General features: G+C 39.1%; 1 protein-coding gene across 5 annotated transcripts in view; it reads left to right on the top strand.

Moving 5' to 3' along the window:
- Positions 1 to 21,450, top strand: part of LOC127449853 (gastrula zinc finger protein XlCGF57.1-like) — a 57,677-nt gene extending 36,227 nt beyond the window's left edge. For 2 of the 5 annotated variants that reach the window (XM_051713449.1, XM_051713450.1), the window contains 2 exons: positions 18,190 to 18,337; positions 18,659 to 21,450. In XM_051713449.1, coding sequence (XP_051569409.1) covers positions 18,283 to 18,337; positions 18,659 to 20,187 — 1,584 coding nt within the window. In that variant the 5' untranslated portion in view covers positions 18,190 to 18,282 and the 3' untranslated portion in view covers positions 20,188 to 21,450. Of the gene's footprint in view, positions 1 to 10,330; positions 10,498 to 10,669; positions 10,777 to 18,189; positions 18,338 to 18,658 lie in introns of those variants that run through there. The other 3 variants (XM_051713446.1, XM_051713448.1, XM_051713447.1) reach the window with 3 other exon arrangements.
- Positions 21,451 to 21,791: the final 341 nt, after the last annotated feature.

Below are 21,791 nucleotides of genomic sequence, written 5' to 3'. Positions count from 1 at the left end.
TATGTCAGACACTGTAATATGCCCTGGCCCCCTCCCTGCTCATCGTGGTGATGAGGTTTGTAGTAGATTAGTGTCACTGAACGGCTGGATGTCTGAGTGGTGTCCAGAGAATGGCACAGGATTTATAGACAATTGGAAGAGTTTTTGGGGTAGACCTGACCTGCTAAAGATAGACGGACTCCATCCCTCCAGGGAAGGTGCTGCTCTCCTCTCTAGTAATTTGGCTCATAGTCTTAATAGTGATAGTATTTGACTAACTGGGGCCTATGTCAGGAAGCAGACAAACTGGCTAATCCGAACGTCTGCTAGCTGCCTTGAGACAACACTCAGGTCACATAAACTACAACACATAAAGACTGTATCACCTAGATATCATATTGAGACTGTCTGTTCCCTGAACTACCAAACACAAACCCCTCACTAAATCATTTAGAAAAATTGATTTAGGTCAAACTTGTAAAACAAAAAAAAAACAAAATTGAAGATAAACATCATATAAAGATAGGGCTACTGAACATTAGATCTCTTTCAACCAAAGCACTAACTGTAAATGAAATTATTACAGATCATAGTTTGGATATGCTCTGTTTGACTGAAACCTGGCTTAAACCAGATGAATATATTAAATTAATCTACTCCCCCAGGTTATTGTTATAAAAATGAGCCTCGTCTGAAGTGTTGAGGAGGAGATGTTGTTACAATTTACAGTGACTTTATTATTATGTTATTATTATGTAATTGGTGTTACTCAGAGGACAGGATATAAGTTTAAGTCTTTTGAACTAATAATGCTTAATATAACACCATCAGATATAAATAAAAAAACTCTGTTGTCTTTTACCCTTGCTACAGTATATAGATCACCCAGGCCTATTTCTGATTTCCTTGGTGAATTAGCAAATTTTCTATCAGATCTAGTAGTGACTTCAGCATTCACATAGATAATGAAAATGACACATTGGGATTAGCATTTATCGATATTCTCAACCAACTTGGAGTCAGACAAAATGAGACAGGACCAACTCATCGGCATAATCATACACTAGATTTAATTCTGTCATATGGAGTTGATTTTGATTCTATACAAATTCTACTGCAGAGCGATGACATCTCAGATCATTACCGCGGCTCTTGTTTGCTGCGATCAGCTAATGTTAATCAAGCTACACCATGCTATCCTTAAGGTAGAACAATTCTTTCGACCACTAAAGATAGCTTCACTAATAATCTTACAGATCTATCTCATACACTCAGTAAGCCCCAAAGTCTAGAAGAACTTGAGTCTTCTCTAGCACTCTTGATAGTGTCGCCCCCTATGATTAAAGAAAATTTTATGAGAAAAGCCATGGTACAATGATCACACTCATACTCTCAAGAGACCAGCTCGGAAACTGGAGCACAAGTGGAAGAATACAAAATTAGAGGTATTTTGCGGTGCATGGAAGTATAGTGTCTGTAGCTACTGACAGGCACTAAAAATTTCGATAAAATGGAATTATGCAATCATCTATCACAGTACCTCAAAAAACAATGTCTCATAATTTTCCTCACGTGCAACTTCAATCCTTCGCTGTCATAGGTCATGAAGATCTAACAAAACTTATCGAAACAACAAAAGCCACAACATGTATGTTAGATCCAGTACCAACTAAGCTCTTAAAAGAGGTATTCCCAGTAATCTCAGAACCTCTTCTTAATATTATTAACTCCTCGCTATTCTTAGGATATATCCTAAAAACTTTAAAATGGTAGTTATCAAACCGCTTATTAAGAAGCCACAACTTGATCCTGGAGAATTGGCTAATTATAGACTGATTTCAAATCTCCTGTTTATGTCGAAAATACTAGAAAAGGTTGTATCCTCCCAATTATGTTTATTTCTATAGAGAAATAGTATATATGAACAATTTCAGTCAGGATTTAGGCCACACCACAGTACAAAGACTTCATTTATTAGAGTTACTAATGACTTGCTGATCATGGCTGCATTTCCCTTCAAGTGCTTTTAGATCTTAGTACTGCCTTTGACATGATAGATCACATTATTCTCTTGAATATGCTGGAGAATTATGTTGGCATTTGTGGACTTGCATTAGCATGGTTTAGGTCCTATTTAGCAGACCGCTACCACTTTGTCTGTGTAAACGAGGAATTGTCAAATCAAACAAAAGTTAAGTTTGGAGTGCCACAGGGATCAGTTTTAGGGCCTCTGATTTTCTCCTTATATACGCTTCTCCTGGAAGATATTATCAGGAATCATGGAATAAGTTTCCACTGTTATGCCGACGGTACCCAACTTTATATTTCTTCGAAACCCGATGAAATTTCACAATTCTCCAAATTAGCAGAGTGTATCAATGAAATAAAAGATTGGATGGCCAGAAATGTCCTTTTACTCAATTCCGACAAAACAGAGGTACTAGTTATTGGACCAAAAACTCTAAAAATTTGACTCTTGATGGATGTACTGTTACATCACAACATTCAACAGTGAAGAACTTAAGTGTTTTATTTGATACCAATATGTCATTAGAAAATCAAATTTCCAGTGTTTGTAGAACAGCATTCTTCCACCTAAGAAATATTGCTAAGTTACAACACATGCTCTCTGTTGCTGATGCCAGAAAATGAATTCATGCGTTCATGACCTCAAGACTAGATTACTGTAATGCATTACTGGGAGGATGTCCAGCAAGTTCAAACTTCAATTGGTTCAACATGCAGCAGCCAGAGTGCCGACTAGAACCAAGAAATATGATCATATTAGCCCCATTTTATCGTTGTTACATTGTCTACCTGTTAAATTTAGTATTTTAAAATTCTGTTAACTGCATCCAGCTCCATTTCTGCTTAGTATCGGACACCACTGCTACATGTCTCTGAGTGATGATGACAAAATGCAGCCAGTGCTAGCCAGACATCACTTCAGTCTATTACAATGGACCTCAGAGGATGAACTGATGCCAACTCAAATCACATATGCCACTGCCTAAACCTTGGATTTAGGATAGACCTCACGAAATTACCAGCCTGTTGAACTGCGAAGCACTTCACTGATCTCGGCCTGCATCACCTTGGTCTAATGATGGACTACACTCTTAAAATGGAATACATAGACTATCAATAAATTGCCAACAAAACCCTTCATCAGCCAACTAACAAAGGACAATGCATCTATATGAATTCTGCAGTTAATCCAGGATAATCTTCAAAGACATTAGTCATAAATTTTACAGTTCTTATAAAATCTTTGTTTAAACACTGGCCCTTAATACTTACTGTTTAATAATTTTAAACCATGTCTTGCACTGCACATAAATTGGTAAAGCATTATATTCATGCTGTTAGCCAGAGGGGAACTGGCACCCACAGTGAGCCTGGTTTCTCCCAAGGTTATTTTTCTCCATTAACCAACATATTATGGAGTTTTGTGTTCTTTGTCACAGTCGCCTTCAGCTTGCTCACTGGGTTTCTAAATACAATTATTATTTAATTATTTTTATACACACTTCTTAATTGTATTTAATCAAATTACACAATGATGACTTTATAGATATTACGATTTCATTTTCTGTTAATGCATGATTTTCTGTAAAACTGCTTTGAAACAATGTTGTGAAAGGTGCTATACAAATAAAAATGTCTTGACACATATTTGTGCGTCTCTCTCTCTATCTCTCTATCTCTCTTTCTCTCTCTGGTGTCCCCGGCTCCTCCATTTATCTCTCTCCTGCTGATTGGGCAACTCGGCGCCGTTGTGCCTCCCGGCGTATGGCAGCAGGTCCTCCGTCCCCTGGAGGAGGCAACGGCTCCTCCGCTTCCTGGCATACGGCAGCGGGTCCTCTGTCCCCTGGCGGACGGCTCCAGTACCATCGAATCAATCCTCATCTTGCATCGTGATCCTCCATCAGCAGCAAGGGCTCTCTAACTTTTAATAAAACACTGATGAAGAATTTCAACATAAACCAAGACGCACACACACACAGCTTTGTGCGTCTCTCTCGCTCTCTCTGGCATCCCTGGCTCCTCCTTTTATCTCTCTCCCGCTGACTTGGCAACTCAGCACCAGGCTTGCATTCTCTTGGCCTGGCCATGCCCTCCTCCTCATCACAAGCCTAAAAACTTTAGATATTAAATGTAAGAACACTTTTTTTGTGTGTGCTGTTTTTGCATTTACTCTGAATGATTTACTAGAATACTTTGCTATACTAAACTTTACTGTTTATTTTCCTTATTTGTAACCTTACAACTATTACTTATAATTTTTATGTAGTGCACCTTGTTTGTAATGCTTGTATTGTAGTACATTTGAATGTTCAGAAGATGGCCTCAATGTATCAGTTTTGAGCTGAAATGAAGTAGGCTTGTGTATGTAACATAAGCGACTGGCTTCAACAAACAGCTGTTTCCTTGTAATATTAAAAAGATAAAAAGAGATAATTTTTTTTTAACTGCTTAACACTTTTAGCAGTTAACACTGCTTAACAAGTTTAACCTAAATATAACCAATGAGATAAACATGTTATAAACATAAGTGTACAACAGAGGATGGGATATGTATGAATATGTTTTACAAATGACCGAGACTCAAGAGAAAGAGATCCATGAGAAGAAAAGTTTGTCTGGATAAGAAACTGCGAAAGAGGGGTTTAATGGCTCTCTTAAAGCTGCAAGTGACATCACCCAGGGAATCCTTTAACTTAGAAAGAATGCAGAGATTGACTATATAAAGACGAATTGATGACTAAGATGAATGTTGCAGTTGTCTCCCTGTGCTTTGATTTTTGAGACTTTAAGTCTGAGTTGAAGGACTACCATGTAGTAGAGGTCTGCATGGGCCTTAAAATGAGATCCGTACCCGAGGCCATGTGAACCTGAAAACGTTCACTCTCTTTATCATTTCTTCTCAAAATAATAGGATGTATGTAAGCATTGTGGATAACATTTATAACATTACAGTAACATTGAACATATACTGGCAGTAAACAACATGGCACGTTGCCCTTCAGCACCCCAGAGCAGAGGGGAAAATCATTGGCTTACCTTTTATCAAGCGCAGAAATGTTTGTACTAGCAAATTTCTTTCTTGTTTCATGCAAGAATTGATGCAGATCTTTGTTCAAGTTTAAACAGGCCATTCCTGCATGAGAGGTAAGTATTCCAGCGTCCACCTATGCCAGAAAAGTTCCGGCATGTATTGAATTTCTCTCCATCTATGCCTTGCATAGATATTGTCTCTTTTGAACACACCTGGAGATAAAACTAGTTGTTTTCTCATTAGCAACAGGAGGTTAGGGGTCAAGGTGGTTAGGGTCATCCAAAATTTTGGTAATGGGCCTATCATTGATAATTGATTCCACTTTTCACAACAGTATATGTAGACCATCATCATCCAATACTTGCTGTTTTAGTACGGAATTTAGAACTTTCCACACTGTGCACAACTGACATTCCCAGGCGCTGCCGTGGTTAGATGCACCAGGTGTATTGAATATCCACTGAATTCCTCTCTTTAGCATCTCTTCTTTGATCATGGACTGATTCAAATTTTGCAGTGCTTCACACAACACCCTTTCAGTTCCTACAAAATTTGATCCATTATCTGAACAGATAACTGACACATGCCCTCTTTTGCTAATGAATCATCAAAAAGGATTCATGCATGCATCTGTGTCCAGGGAAGGTGCAACTTCTAAATGGACTGCTCTAATGGTAAGGCAGGTAAAAACTAAGCTGTACCTTTTGACCATTGTATGTCCTCTAACCTTGAACGGTCCGAAGTAATCAACCCCTTTGTTGGTAAACCATGGTTTGTCTGGTAGCAGCCTATCCTCTGGCAGATCTGCCATATTTTGTACACTCGGCTTGGCATTTAATCGTCGGCAAACTTGACACTCATTAATGATTCTTCTGACTGCAGTGTTAGCTTTGGGATGAGGACATCCTGCTTCAGCATCCTGTCCATTTTGATGGTTGCTGCTTTCAAATTTCTTGGGATAGTAACTTGCTTGAATGGTGCCACTCTGGACATTCCCATCATGAATGCACAACTGAACATTAGTTCCATCTTCTGCTGTTATTCAAAGAGTGTAACATGAAAGTCTTGAAGAAGAGGTTGCACCAAACAGGTGTATGCACATCCTGTACTCTACTTCATTTTGATCTAAGTTGCCCTCCCGCCACTAAAGGAACCTCAGGAGGTCTGCGTCTTCACTAGGCACTTGGACTTGATAAAACATTGATTCAGTGTAAGCCATCATTGCAACCAGTCCTCATAGAATCTGACCAGTACTCTAATAAGTGTGTTAGTGAGATTAGGCCCCTTAAGTAACTGATCATTCAAAGAAAATCTGTGGTAGGCTGCATTAAAGTCTAAGAAAACAAAAATGTTCTTCTTTTTGTGATGGTACACCCCATGGTGAGGAATGTACCACACTCTTCCATCACCACGGTGCAACTCTTCTTCAGGTACTTTCCTGGCATACCCTTTCTCAATTATGCTGTTCATAAATCCAGTGTAGTCCTCATGGAACTCATGGAGTTTTTCTAAAGATTCTTGAGACACTGCTCTACTACATCCTGGTTGTTTGGCATATGGATCTTGTCATTCTTCAAAGGCAATTTCATGCAGTAGTGACCATCAAGGAACTGAGTAGAATTGGTGACAGACATCATGCATTGTCAATCTTCTTGAGACATTTCAGACTTGTCCTCATTGCGACGTTCAGGAAAATCAATATTGAACTGCTTTATTAGCAAATCTTCAATATTCCCCACAGATATGCAATTCACTGTTTAGCTGTGTAAGACAGATGTTCTTGTCTTGAAGCTCTCTTCTTTTGGTCCATTCACTATCCAGCTGAGAACCGTCTTCATTGCATATGTTCTGGTGTTTCTGCTATATATCACTTTCCAAGGTTCCATGGCCTTATGAGCATTCACTCCAATCAGTAGCCCCACTTCAGCTTCAATATGTGGAAGACAAACTTCATTCAGGTAAGACCATTTCTGGATATCCTTTTTTTCTGTAATATTCCCTTTCTTCACAGGTAAGTGTTGAGTCAACACACTGAGAAGATCAGTGTAGGTTGTCTCTTCTAAACTGCACACCTCTAAGTCAGACAGTAAGGATCCATGCACCTTTCTTTGTCAGTCTTCTTGCCTGGGATAAAGTCGGCGCATGAGGTCTTTTGTGCAAAAGGTGGTTGTGTTTCCTGGTCCAGGAAGGCGTAAGTCTCTAATGATCATTTAATCCTTTTGAACTTTACCTTAACAGGAATTATGCATTATTATGGAAATGCCACCAGCCCCATTATATCCACAAGTTTACTGACCCAATGAGAGAAGAGCATTGGAAGCCGTAGGGCTATTGTCTTCAGACTTCTCGCCCACAATATTGTCCTGTTTGATGACATGTAGGATACCTGGATGCTTCAGTGAGCAATCTGGGCATGACATTATTTTCTTGCAATCTTTGCTCAGATGTCCTTGGGTCAGACATCTGAAGCAGAGACTTTTACTCTTTCTAAACTGAATTCTATCCTTGTATTCCTGTTCTTTAAGCTTATCGCAGGAATCCAGAGAATGTTCCTTGCTACAGAACAAATTCGATTTTTGGAAGGCATGAACAGACTTCTCTGTACTCTGTTTCTTCCATTGTGTGTTTTCTGTTTTGTCGTTTCCAGCCAGTGAGACATTTGTGGTGAAACTACTGCCCTTGAAGCCACTCTTCTTAGATTTCTTCCTCTCTTGAGACCTGGACTTTCCCTTTCTCTTAGCTTTAACATCCTGGATATCACAGAAAAGAGGGTCGTTCAGAATATGAGCATTCAAATCAATAATGTCCACCAAATCTTCAAATGTGGCTCTTCCATTCCGTTGCTGGATATAAAATGCTGTGCTTCTCCAGCATTCTCTGAATTTAAAAGGAAGTTTTGAAATGCTAATGTTTGTGGGATTGTCCATCTCATCCATGAATTCAACATCCGCCATGGTGTTTCTACATCCATCGGTTTTCATTGCCATACTGTCTTCTGCCTTGATCTGTGGCCATTTCAGATCTTTCTCAAGGTAAGCTGTGGCTATTGTCAGTTCATTCCCATAATGCTGCTGGAGGAGATGCTTAGCCTCTTTGTATCCCCTCGCAGGACTTATATGTTTACAGCTGTGAACAAGAGCTTGTGGTTCCCCACTTGTGAACTGCTCCAGATGGTACAACCTGTCCTGTGGGCTGTTTGTTTTGTTCTCAATTACATGCTCAAAGGCCCTCATGAAAGATGTATAGGCAAGAGGATCTCCAGAGAATACTGGCACGTCTCTTTGAGGTAACTGAGACAAGCTCTGCTGCTTGACCAGCAACTCAATTCGTTTTGGCTCAGACCTTCTACGGGGAGTAGGAATTGGCTTAATTTGACATACTTTTCTGTCTTTGGTTAAACCATCAGCTTGAAATGTAATCAGTGACTTAATAATTATTCATACCATCCTGACCTTCTTCATGCTCTTTGCACTTTGAACACTTGACAGACACTTTGAGCTCAGCATTTGATGCAGCAATCTATGTATCCATTTCCAATGTTCTCTTTAGCTTTTACTCTTAATTCTTCAGCCTCTAATTCTTTCTTCTTTTTTAAAGCAGCTGCACATGCTAACAGTGCTGCACACTTAGCTTCCACCTTTGCACAAGCAGAACTGGTTGTAGATTGTGTCATGGAACTACTTGCCACAGATCCAGTTTTTTCTTTATGTGACATCACTTCTGAAACATTATCACTTGGCTTGACACCATCGTCATCTTCGTCTCGGTGTTCATACTCATCAGACTCATCATCTTTACTTGTCATTGAGATTCAGTTTCTCACATCAAACATAAACCGCTGAAAACGTTCAATCTTAGGTTGAAACATATTAACCTCATCTTTTTTATCCCCTCATCTGATGTAGTGAATAACATTTCAGCATTTAACTCTTCAAACTCACTTAACATCTGGCTAAGGACATTAAATTGTCTTTCAACTGACTTCACTTCTTTTTCATCTGGTATTAATCTGTCAATCTCCTTCATTTTGCGTGTTAAATGTGTCAATTTCTGTTTTCTTTCATTTTTAAGCCAATTGACCTTTACTTCTGTAGCCTTTGATGTGGGCATTGGCACCCTCTTGTGGCCATCTGGCAGCATATCAGAATGTACATGAATTATCCACTATTCAAATCAAATCAAATCAAATCACATTTATTGTCACACAGCCATATACACAAGTGCAATGGAACAATAGTATGCAAGTATAAACACCATGGGACCACGCAGCCATCATACCGCTCAGGAAAGAGACGCATTCTGTCTCCTAGAAATTAACATAGTTTGGTGCGAAAAGTGCAAATCAATCCCAAAACAACAGCAAAGGACCTTGTGAAGATGTTGGAGGAAACAGGTAGACAAGTATCTATATCCACAGTAAAACTAGTCCTATATCAACATAACCTGAAAGGCTGCTCAGCAAGGAAGAAGCCACTGCTCCAAAACCACCATAAATGTACAGCTCAGGAAAGAAATTAAGAGACCACTGCAAAATTTTCAGTTTCACTGGATTTACTATTTATAGGTATGTATTTGACTAAAATGAGTGTGTTTGACATTTTTGTTTTATCCTATAAAGTACTGACAACATTTCTCCCAAATTCCAAATTAAAGTATTGTCATTTAAAACATTTATTTGCAGAAAATGACAACTGGTCAAAATAACAAAAAGATGCAGTGTTTTTAGACGTCGTATAATGCAAAGAAAACAAGTTCATATTCATTTTTAAACAACACAATACTAATGTTTTAACTTGGTAAGAGTTCAGAAATCAATATTTGGTGGAATAACCCTGATTTTCAATCACAGCTTTCATGCGTCTTGGCATGTTCTCTACCAGTCTTTCACATTGCTGTTGGGTGACTTTATGCCACTTTTGGTGCAAAAATTCAATTTACATTAATAATAATAATTATGTAATACATGTTAAATGTGTATTATATAATGGAATATAGGGAAGTTAATGTCCATTATGTCATTTGTGAAAGTAGAGAGTTACTCAATACTTGAGTAATATTTTAGTTGGATACTTTCTTACTCTTACTCAAGTAATTATTTATGTTAGTAATTTTACTACTACTAGAGTAATTATTATCTTTGAAATAATTGTACTTTTACTTGAGTACAGTTTTTGGCTGCTCTACCCACCTCTGGTATTTAATATTGTTTATTTTGGTCACTATTCAACGTTGTCGCTGCACACGCCAGTCCAGCTGGTGTCGCTAATGAGACAATAGTTGGTTTGCCAACCGTCAATAAACAACACAAGAAGAAGAAGAAGAAGACACTCGAGCTCCTGCAGACTGTTGTTTAGATGAAACTGATGAATTTATCTCAATGAATCGTCAAATAATACTTTTTTAAACATTAGTTCACATGTTAACGCGTCTTTGAGCTTTAACAACTCACCGACCGAGCGGTAAGAGAGAAACCTTCATAAACTGTTTGTTTTATTATTGTCTGATGAACACCTGTAGTCAAAATAATAATATATGAATAATGACAGTAATGATGAGCATCTTTATATGAGTAAATATGAGTGTGATGTCAGTAGAGAGTATTGAAGAGTGTGTATTTCTGTTGTATTTCAGTGTGTGAATGAATGAAGACAGTTTGAACATCTGATTCACATTGAACACACACGATTAGAGCTGATAATGTTCACAGATATGGACTGTGAGCTGCAGGAGGACAAACTGTGAGTAACACCAACATAAATAACTGCAAAATCCAAAACTGACCCTCTTTCAACTCATGAGTTGGAATTTCAAATGAATTCGATTACACACACACAGGAAGTTGAATTCAAAGAAATTCAACACAGTAACACAATTTCATTAGTCCGAGACACATCTTATGACATAAATTATTGAGTTATTATTTCAAAACGCGACTCTATTGATTGTTTAATATATTGAACAAATTAGAGCTTTCTGGGAGATGAAATGTTCTTCAATCATGGTCCATAAAATGAAAATATACATGAAATATAGTGAGATAACATATTACATTTTTATTATATTTATTATTCATTATTAATAATATAAAATGATGTGTTTGTAGAAATTAAAGGGATTTTTCACCTAAAAAAGTAAATTCTCTCATTATTTACTCACACTAATGTCATCCCAGATGTGTTGGACTTTCTTTCTTCTGCTGAACACAAATTAAGATATTTAGAAGAATATTTCAGCTCTGTAGGTTCATACAATGCAAGTTGATGGTGACCAGAACTCTGAATCTTCAAAAAGCACATAAAGGCAGCATAAAGTAATCCATACAACTCCAGTGGTTTAATTAATGTCTTTTGAAGTGATCCAATGGGTTTTAGATAAGAATGTGCTGAAATGTTATTCCTTTCCACTGTTAATCTTGACATCAGCAGTCTCCTTGGCAATCATGATAGCAAGCTCAATTACACTACCTATAACGCCATCGAGCGCTCTGTGCATGCATCAAGCACTAGGATGTATAATCGAGCTTGAAATCATGATCGTGCCTAGAGAGTACAATGACAAGTTGTACAGTGAAAAGCAGTAACATTTTGGTCTGTTCTCACCCAAAAACCGATTAAGGGTGTGTTCACACATGGCAGGTTTGGTTCGATTAAAACGAACTTTGGTGCGATTGCTCTATTAGTGCGGTTCATTTGAACATGTATGAACGCTGCCATCCGAACCTTGGTGCGCACCAAACAAGCTGACCGATACCGCCTGAATAGTGGGTCTCGGTTCGCTTCCAAATGAACTTTGGTGCAGTTCGATTGAAATATGAACGCAACATGGACCAAAGACATCTAAACGGACCAATAACAGGAAGTAATTTGCCTAATACTGACCTCAAGCATACCTGGTTCTTCTCATCATTGGAGCTATTTTGCCCATTACAGTTCGGTACAGGCGCCAGAACCACCGTCATCCGTCCTTGCAGCATATCTTCGTTTGTGTGTGCAACGGAGGAATTCCTGGCACTGTTTTGACTCCTTTACACATTTTATTAGCTCTTCGTTTGTTCTCAGCTGGTAAAAATACAACCATATATACATATAAATCTAATGAGCGCATTTCGCCCAGCAGCCAGCATTGTTTTGTCATAAAAGCTGTCCAATCAGGTTGTGACTTTTTACTGATGCCTTTCATTTGTATCTTTAGGTTCGGTGTTAAAAATGCCAGTGTGAACGCTAAGCGAACTAGGACTATATGTATCATTTTCTTTATTGGTCCGGACCAAGAGAACCAAACTACAAGTGTGAACACACCCTAAATCTTTAATAATTATTTTTTTAAAGATAAAAAAGAAACGTCCCTTTTTTAGGACACTGTGTATTAAAGATAATTTTGTAAAAATCCAAATAACTTTACAGATCTTTATTGTAAAGGGTTTAAACAATGTTTTCCATGCTTGTTCTATGAACCATAAACAATTAATGAACATGCACCTGTGGAACAGTCATTAAGACACTAACAGCTTACAGACGGTGGGCAATTAAGGTCACAGTTATAAAAACTTAGGACACTAAAGAGACCTTTCTACTGAAAAACACCAAAAGAAAGATGCCCAGGGTCCCTGCTCATCTGCGTGAACGTGCCTTAGGCATGCTGCATGGAGGCATGAGGACTGCAGATGTGGCCAGGGCAATAAATTGCAATGTCTGTACTGTGAGACGCCTAAGACAGTCGGCGCTACAGGGAGACAGGAAGTACTGCTGATCGTCCTCGCAGTGGCAGACTAAGTGTAACAACACCTGCATAGGATCGGTACATCCGAATATCACACCTGCGGGACAGGTACAGGATGGCAACAACAACTGTCCGAGTTACACCAGGAACACACAATCCCTCCATCAGTGCTCAGACTGTCCGCAATAGGCTGAGAGATGCTGGACTGAGGGCTTGTAGGCCTGTTGTAAGGCAGGTCCTTACCAGACATCACCGGCAACAACGTCGCCTATGGGCACAAACCCACCTTCGCTGGACCAGACAGGACTGACGAGTCGTGGTTTTGTCTCACAAGGGGTGATGGTCGGACTCGCGTTTATCGTCGAAGGAATGAGCGTTACACCGAGTCCTGTACTCTGGAGCGGGATCGATTTGGAGATGGAGGGTCCGTCATGGTCTGGGGCGGTGTGTCACAGCATCATCAGACTGAGCTTGTTGTTATCACAGGCAATCTCAATGCTGTGCATTACAGGGAAGACACATTATTCCATTTCTGTTAGTCACATGTCTGTGAAACTTGTTCAGTTTATGTCTTGAAACTTCTTATGTTCATAGAAATATTTACACGTTAAGTTTGCTGAAAATTAAAATAGTTGATTTAATTTAAAGCAGTTTAATTTAAAATATTTTAAATGTATGTAATCAGTAAGGGTGTAACGGTTCTCAGTAAAAAAAAAAAACAAAAAAAAACCTTATGGTTCGGGAAGCATTGGCACCGCGGTCAGTTCACCTCAAGTTTAATGATGCATCTGATGCACAAGTTTTGGTGAAGAAAACAAAGCATCAAACAGACAGTTACAACTTCCACTAATGCACCTGTATGCATCTTTAGATGGATACGCTCTGCCTGTGTTTCATGTGGGTCAACTTGATGACATCACAGTTCTGCACGTATTCTGTAGTTGAAAATGGCAAGTGGAGAAAACGAACCACTGGTAGAGAAGCCCCCTTCATTTCTCCTTTTTGGAAACATTTTCTTTTTGCAGTCAATTACAACAACGATGGTCAAAAGATGTTTAGAAAACAGGCACTGTTTGCAGACATCGCTCGACATGAGTGCTGTATACTGGTAATATATGTCAGTAATGTGCATGAGGGTTTATTTAAAACGCACACGCAAGTTCTTCCTGTTTCCTCACGTGGCTGTAATCTATCGCGAGCGTTAATAATGTGCTTTGATTAATGGCATTAAGATGCTGTTATCGTAATACATTGATACATGATTAATCATTTACGCCTACATCACCCAGGGAAAGAGCCACAGGTGAGAGGAAACTGCACACACTCCCTGCCGTTTTTTTAGCAGGCCCTCAGTGCTAATTTAAGCAGACTTGGAACAATAACTAAAGCATTTGGGGTATTAATGTGGGATTTCCACAAATTATTATAATACTCGAGCAGCATTATCACAATATTCTCATATGCATTTTAATAGCAAGGTTATTCCTTGTATAGTGATGTACAGCTTCCGAATATTGAATATACAGTATTGTGCAAATGTTTTAGGCACTTGTGAAAAATGTTGCATTGTGAGGATGTCTTCAAAAATAATGCCATAAATAGTTTTCATTTATCAATTAACATCATACAAAGTCCAGTAAACATAAAAAATCTAAATCAATATTTGGTGTGGCCACGTTTGCCTTTAAAACAGCTCCAATTCTCCTAGGTACACGTGGACACAGTTTTTCTTGGTTGTTGGCAGATAGGATGTCTTAAGTGCCTAAACATTTTGCACAGTACTGTATGTTGAGAATGAAGTGCACTTTGTTGATGCATGTTGCATATTAGTGTAGTTATTAATTTAAAATGTTGATTTAGTAATTCGAGAATGTGTTTTAGTTAAGGACCCTTATGCAAATTAACCATGGTTTTATAACAGTAATACTGTAGTTTCTATATAGTAACCATGATTTTACTATATATTGTAACCATGACAGTAACCATGTTTATATTGTGGTTACTATGATTTTACTACAAATGCCATGGTTAAACTATGGTTACTGTTGTAAAATAATGATTGTTATTTAAGGGCAGATCTGTTGAAGTATTTACCAAATAGATTATTCTTTGGATTTGGCAGTAATATTTTTTTTCTGAACAAAGAAAATACTGAACCATACCGAAACTGTAACCCTTAAATCGTGATACAAACCGAGCTGTGAGAAACTAGAACCGTTACACCCCTAATAATCAGTGACATTGTGTAAGCAGCATATGTACAGTATCCTAACATAATTCCGTATTTCCAGTAAGCAGAATTATCTTATACTTTCATTTGGTGTCACCATTGCCCTGTTCTAGGCTGATTTTTAGTTCCTGTACATGGATGGATCATTTAAAATTTTTAAAAACAGTAGTTTTAGCTACAGGAAAGGAACTGTTTTGCATATGTCTTTAAAGTATAATAATAATAAAAAATTTTAAATCTCAACTTTTCTTGATTTTGGCTTCGTTTAAAGAATCGTGAACCAAACCGAACCATAAGTTCAGTATCGTGAACCAAACCGAATCGTGAGATGAGTGAATCATTACACCTCTAACACACGTTGATAATCTAATTTAATAATGAATGTTATATAATTTCAATGGCAGCTTTATGCTTTTGTTTGAGTCAAAACTTATAATTAGATTCTGTAACCAGTCCTGTTCAACCCGCTCCGAGCGAGATTCGAACAGGCATCGCCAGCATAGGTGGCCACACTAACGTGCAGGCTAAAGGCTACAGCATCTAGCTTCAGTTGCTAGTGTGCCTCCTGAAGCCAGGGAAGTATGGTTTATACATACCGCACAGCTATCACGTACCAGCTGGCTTCCCGTTACACTCACCCCCCTAAACCTCTCTCTGATCCGGGTCAAAGCACCACTGTAACCGGTCCTGCTTGACCCGCTCCGAGCGGGATTCGAACCGGCATTGCCAGCATTGGAAGTCGGCGCACTAATGAGGAGGCTAAAGGCTACAGCCTCTAGCTTCAGTTGCTAGTGCGCCTCTTGAGGCCAGGGGAGTGTGGTTTATACATAACGCACAGCTATCACGTAGCAGCTGGCTCCCATTACACTACCACCCTAAACCTCACTCTGATCCGGGTCACAGCACCATTTTAACAGGACTTACTCAACTTTCTCCAAGTGGGATTCGAACCGGGAGGTGGGCACCTCCTGAGGCCAGGGGAATGTGGTTTACACATACCACACAGCTATCATGTACCAGCCGGCTCCCGTTACACTCACCGTCCCAGTCCTCACTCTGAGCCGTGTTTCAGCACCACTTTAGCAATTGCATTTGTTCCAGGGAATGAGGAAGCAGGAGACGGCGCACTCCATTCAAACTAAAACAGTCTTTATTATACAAAATACTCGCTTTTCTGCGGAACACTGTGGAATCACGCACACACACAGCTTCAGTCTCAGCTCTCGGCCCTTCCGGCGGTCTGGACTGCCCTTATATCCCTCTCCAGCTCTCACTGCAACACAATCACTGTAACCGGTCCTGCTCGACCTGCACCAAATGGGATTAGAACCGGCATCACCAGCATGGGAGGTGGGCGCACTAACAAGGAGCCTAAAGGCTACAGCCTCTAGCTTCAGCTGCTAGTGCACCTCTTAAGGCCAGGGGAATGTGGTTTATACAGACCGCACAGCTATCATGTACCAGCTGGCTCCCGTTACACTCACCACCCTAAACCTCACTCTGATCCGGGTCACTGCACCACTGTAACAAGCCGGCATGGGAGGTGGGTGCAATAACAAGGAGCCTAAAGGCTACAGCCTCTAGCTTCAGTTGCTAGTGCACCTCTTGAGGCCAGGGGAGTGTGTTTTATACATACCGCATAGCTGTCACGTACCAGCTGCCACCCGTTACACGGTGGCAGCACACTTCGTTCAAAGTAAGACAAAATACTCACTTTTCAGCAGAACAATCTGGAATCACACACACACACAGCTTCAAGTTCTGCTCTCTGCCCCTCCAGTGGACTGGACTGCCCTTATATACCTCTCCAGCTCTCACTGCAACATAAAACAATTGTTGGAGATAATTTCACCCAGGGTTCAATCCCTACCACCTTCCTCTCCCGGCCTTGCTCTCCACAGAACATCACTCAACCACGCCCCCATCTCCAAAGAGTGTAAAGTTTAAAATTCAAATGATGTTTAGGGAAAACGTTACAGGGCTTGACATTAAGAATTTTCATGAGAGAGAAAACTTGTCTGGAGAGAAAAAGGACATTAAAGTAATAGTTACATGCTCAAGTAACATGTCAAAATTTATTTTGTATGTTTTCAAAAATTGAAACAGTTGCCCAACATATTAGTATGTAATCAACTCGATCAGAGTCTTTCTAGCAAGTCAGTCCACTGTTGGCCATCTTTGGAACACTCTTGGGAGGCTATTTCCAGTCATGCCAGTGCAGCTCCTGTCTACATGAATGGAGAAAGACCAAAATCTCAAAAACAGTTGATGAAGATTACGACCAAAGAACATATTTCAAATCAGCAATAAAATCTGACAATACTGGTATCAGAAATAATCACTGACTCGATTCACTGTGCTGGGTAGGGGAGGGTGGCCGAGGGCTCAGAGGTCATAGGCACCAAACCAGAAATCTCTTGGACCACAGAGGCTGGGATCACTGTGGCTGAGACTATTGGGACCATCAAGACTTGGACCAACAGAATGGAGAGCAGAGGGGCCTCAATTACTGGAATATCCAAAACCAAACACCTTCGTTGAGCAAGCATTTGGAGCTGCCTCCAGATAGCAAGTGTGGAGTACCGTCTCTGGCGAGCATGCGTTGGGCGCCACCCTTAGTGAACAAGCACTGGAAGTCAGGGGAGTGCGATTGCCGTGGGTACGGATTCACACTTCAGTGTAAACACACACACACTAATTTCTTTTCAGCACACTGTTCACACACACAGCCAGGTTCGTGTGTCGCTCTCTCTCTCTCCCCTCCGGCAGTCTGGACTGCACTCTTATCCCTCTCCAGCTCTCACTGTAACACAGAACACCTGTTAGAGATCATTTCCCACATGTGTCAATCCTTGCCATTCTTCCTCTCCCGGCCTCGCTCTCCACAGACGTCGCTCGGCCATGCCCACATCACCAAAAGTATATTTCTTATCCTAACTTATTTTACTTTAAAGTCAGACCTCTCCTTTTTTATTTACTGTACAACATATTGTCAAAGAAACAATCAGAACATCATACAGATCGGAAATTTCTCGTGTAGAATACAACAAATATTGTTTCACTCACATACCAAATATAAATCAAGTAAAATTGAAAAGACCACAATGTATAATTACACAGCAATCACAGTTCACACCTTAAGGTAAGCCCCTCCCTTTGCAATTAACTTATAAATGCTTGGAATATTCCCATTATCCTATAGGTGAAGAAAGAAGAATAAGGTGGCATATAAAGAGGGAACAACTCCAAGTGTAACAGCTGAAGTCTATTGACATACTATTGCAACAGTGAAGACATGAGTGATCTAAAACCATGCAGAATAAAAATTGAAGATACTGAGGAACAAATAGGTTGGTGTCCATTTTTGTTTGTTTGTAATGACTGTTGATGAACATGGTAAAGGAACAAATCTTCAGACCGTTTGCTAGATCTTGCAGCTGTAGTTTGACAATTATAGAAGCAGTGAAATTACAGTTAAAAAAATAAAACCAGAATCTACCAGATTTTGTGATATTAACCTGAGAATGACAGAACTAACCTTCAACATGTTAAAGATAACACAAAATAGATAGCAGCCTTTGCTGCTTTGAGACATTAAATTGGAGTTCAATTGAATGTTTTGTTTCACATTTCTGTTTCTTTTGTCTGTTTCTGTTTACTGTTCATTTTAGACCTGATGGAGGTGAAAGAGGAAAGTCAAGAACTAAATGACATAGATCAGAAACACCATCAGCATCCTAAATCTAATAATTCAATAACTGATGAAGAATCTAATATTTGCTTAAAGAGTGAAAGGATTTTCTCACAAAAAAGCACTCAAAGAACAAGATCCAAATATTCTTTCATCTGCCCTCACTGTGGAAAGAGACTCACAAAAAAAGCTGATCTTAACAGGCACATAAGAATTCACACTGGAGAGAAACCTTTCACATGCACTCAGTGTGGAAAGAGTTTCACAAGAAATGGAAATCTAAAGATTCACCTGAGAATTCACACTGGAGAGAAGCCTTTCCCATGCACTCAGTGTGGAAAGAGTTTCACAATAAAGAAAATCCTTCAGAAACACATGATTATTCACACTGGAGAGAAGCCTTTCACCTGCCCTCAGTGTGGAAAGAGTTTCACAAGAAAAGGAGATCTAAAGGTTCATCTGAGAATTCACACTGGAGAGAAGCCTTTCACATGCACTCAGTGTGGAAAGAGTTTCACAATAAAGAAAACCCTTCAGAAACACATGATAATTCACACTGGAGAGAAGCCTTTCACATGCACTCAGTGTGTAAAGAGTTTCACACAAGAAGGAAACCTGAAGATTCACCTGACAATTCACACTGTGGATCAGCTTTTCACATGCCCTCAGTGTGGAAAGAGTTTTACACAAAAAAGAAGCCTTAAAGAACACATGAGAATTCACTCTGGAGAAAAGCCTTTCCCATGCACTCAGTGTGGAAAGAGTTTCATAAATAAGGGAGATCTAAAGAGGCACTTGAGAATTCACACTGGAGAGAAGCCTTTCACATGCACTCAGTGTGGAAAGAGTTTCACAAATAAAGCAGATCTAAAGAGGCACCTGAGAATTCACACTGGAGAGAAGCCTTTCACATGCACTCTGTGTGGAAAGACTTTTACACAAAAAGGAAGCCTTAACAAACATCTGAGAATTCACACTGGAGAGAAGCCTTTCACATGCACTCAGTATGGAAAGAGATTCACAAAAAAAGGAGATCTCAAGAGGCACCTGAGAATTCACACCGTAGAGCAGCCTTTCACATGCACTCAGTGTGGAAAGAGTTTCACAATAAAGAAAGCCCTTCAGGATCACATGAAAATCCACACTAAAAAGAAGCCTTTCACATGCACTCAGTGTGGAAAGATTTTCACAAAAAAGGCAAATCTAAAGAGGCACCTGAGAATTCACACTGGAGAGAAGCCTTTCGCATGCACTCAGTGTGTAAAGAGTTTCACACAAGCAGGACACCTTAAGAAACACATGAGAATTCACACCGTAGAGCAGCTTTTCACCTGCCTTCAGTGTGGAAAGAGTTTCACAGAAAAGAAAAACCTTCAGGATCTCATGAAACTCCATACTGAAGAGAAACCTTTCAAGTGTTCTCATTGTGAAAAGTGTTTCATGATGTCAGGAAATCTGAGAACCCATGAGATAAATCACAAAGATGAAATTACAGAAACAACATTATAACTGGCAAATAGCAGCACAAATGGAGATTGCACCAGTTTGATCTTAGAGTTCTGAGCCCAGCCTAGTGTAATCAAACCAGTTTGGTCGTGCATGCATTTTCACTAGCCAAAATCCCACACCCAACAAAAAGTGATAAAGGTTCTGGAGACTGTTACTGCATGCATTTCTTTGGAAATTTTATTTTAACAAGAAAGTAATGAGTTTAGCAGGACAGAAGACAGTGTCCATAATTCATGGAAGTCTAGACTTCAAACCCATTCATTCTAAATTGTACTTGCCTTTATGAAAGATTACCATTGCTCTTCCATTGCTTAAGAGTGGCATTTCTAATAATAAGTCCAAAACCACTGGTAAGACCATATAGTCTTTCTAAAAAATGTATTATAGTATTTTTTTAATGAAAAAACAAATAGTCTAAAAACTGTTTGGATATTAGATAAATGCAAGAACACTGCTTTTTACACTTCTTTTTTTTTTTTTTTTTTTTTTTTATACTGTTTTTGCTTTTACAAGTACTGTATAATGTGTATTTACTCTGAATTATTTACTAGAATACTTTGCTATACTAAACTTTACTATGTTTATTTTCATTATATGTAACCTTACAACTATTCCTTATAAGTTTGATGTAGTGTACCTTGTTTGAAATGCTTATGTCATACATTTGAATGTTCAGAAGATGGCTTCGATGTATCAGTTTTGAGCTGAAATGAAGAAGTCTTGTGTATGTAACAAGCGACTGGCTTCATCAAACAGCTGTTTCTGTGTAATATTAAAAAGATAAAAAGAGAGGTTTTTTTTTAACTGCTTAACACCGTTTTCTTATATATTTACGTTTAGAAGTACTGTATATACATGTAGTAGAATAAAGTAAATGTAACCAGTGAGATAAACATGTAGTAAACATAAGTGTACAACAGAGGATGGGGTATGTATGAATAGTTTTACAGACAAAATAACAGACTCTAGAGAAAGAGATCCATGAGAAGAAAAGTTCGTCTGGATAAGAAACTGCAAAAGAGGGTTTTAAAGGCGCTCTCAAAGCTGCAAGTGATGTCACCCAGAGAATCCTTTAACTTAGAAAGAATGCAGAGACTGACTATATAAAGACTGATAAGTTGACTGAACATGGGATTCGACATTGATTTTGACTGTTTCCGCAATGCTGTTGTTGTTCAGTTGAAATTGTTTTTCATAACCTTTCTAACCATTTACAATACCTTTTTAATTTTAAGCATTGTAACCAATAAAACAGAGGTTTTGAGGTTGCAGTTGTCTCCCTGAGCTTTGATTTTTGAGACTTTCAGTCTAAGTTGAAGGACTACCATGTAGTAAAGGTCTGCATGGGCCTTAAAATGAGACCCGAGGCCGTGTGAACCTGAAAACGTTCACTATCATTTCTTCTCAAAATAATAGGATGTATGTAAGCATTGTGGACAACATTTATTACAGTACAGTAACAGTAAACATACACAGGCAGTAAACAACACTGTACGGCAGCCCCTTTAGCACACCAGAGCAGAGGGAAAAAAACACTGGCTTACTTTTTACCAAGCGCGGAAACGTTTGTAGTAACAATTTCCTTTCTTGTTTCAGACAAAGAA

This window comes from Myxocyprinus asiaticus, chromosome 13, assembly GCF_019703515.2.
Source record: "Myxocyprinus asiaticus isolate MX2 ecotype Aquarium Trade chromosome 13, UBuf_Myxa_2, whole genome shotgun sequence".
NCBI lineage: Eukaryota > Metazoa > Chordata > Actinopteri > Cypriniformes > Catostomidae > Myxocyprinus > Myxocyprinus asiaticus.
The sequence above is the reverse complement of the archived record's forward strand: the minus strand, read 5'-3'. Positions and strand labels throughout refer to the sequence as shown.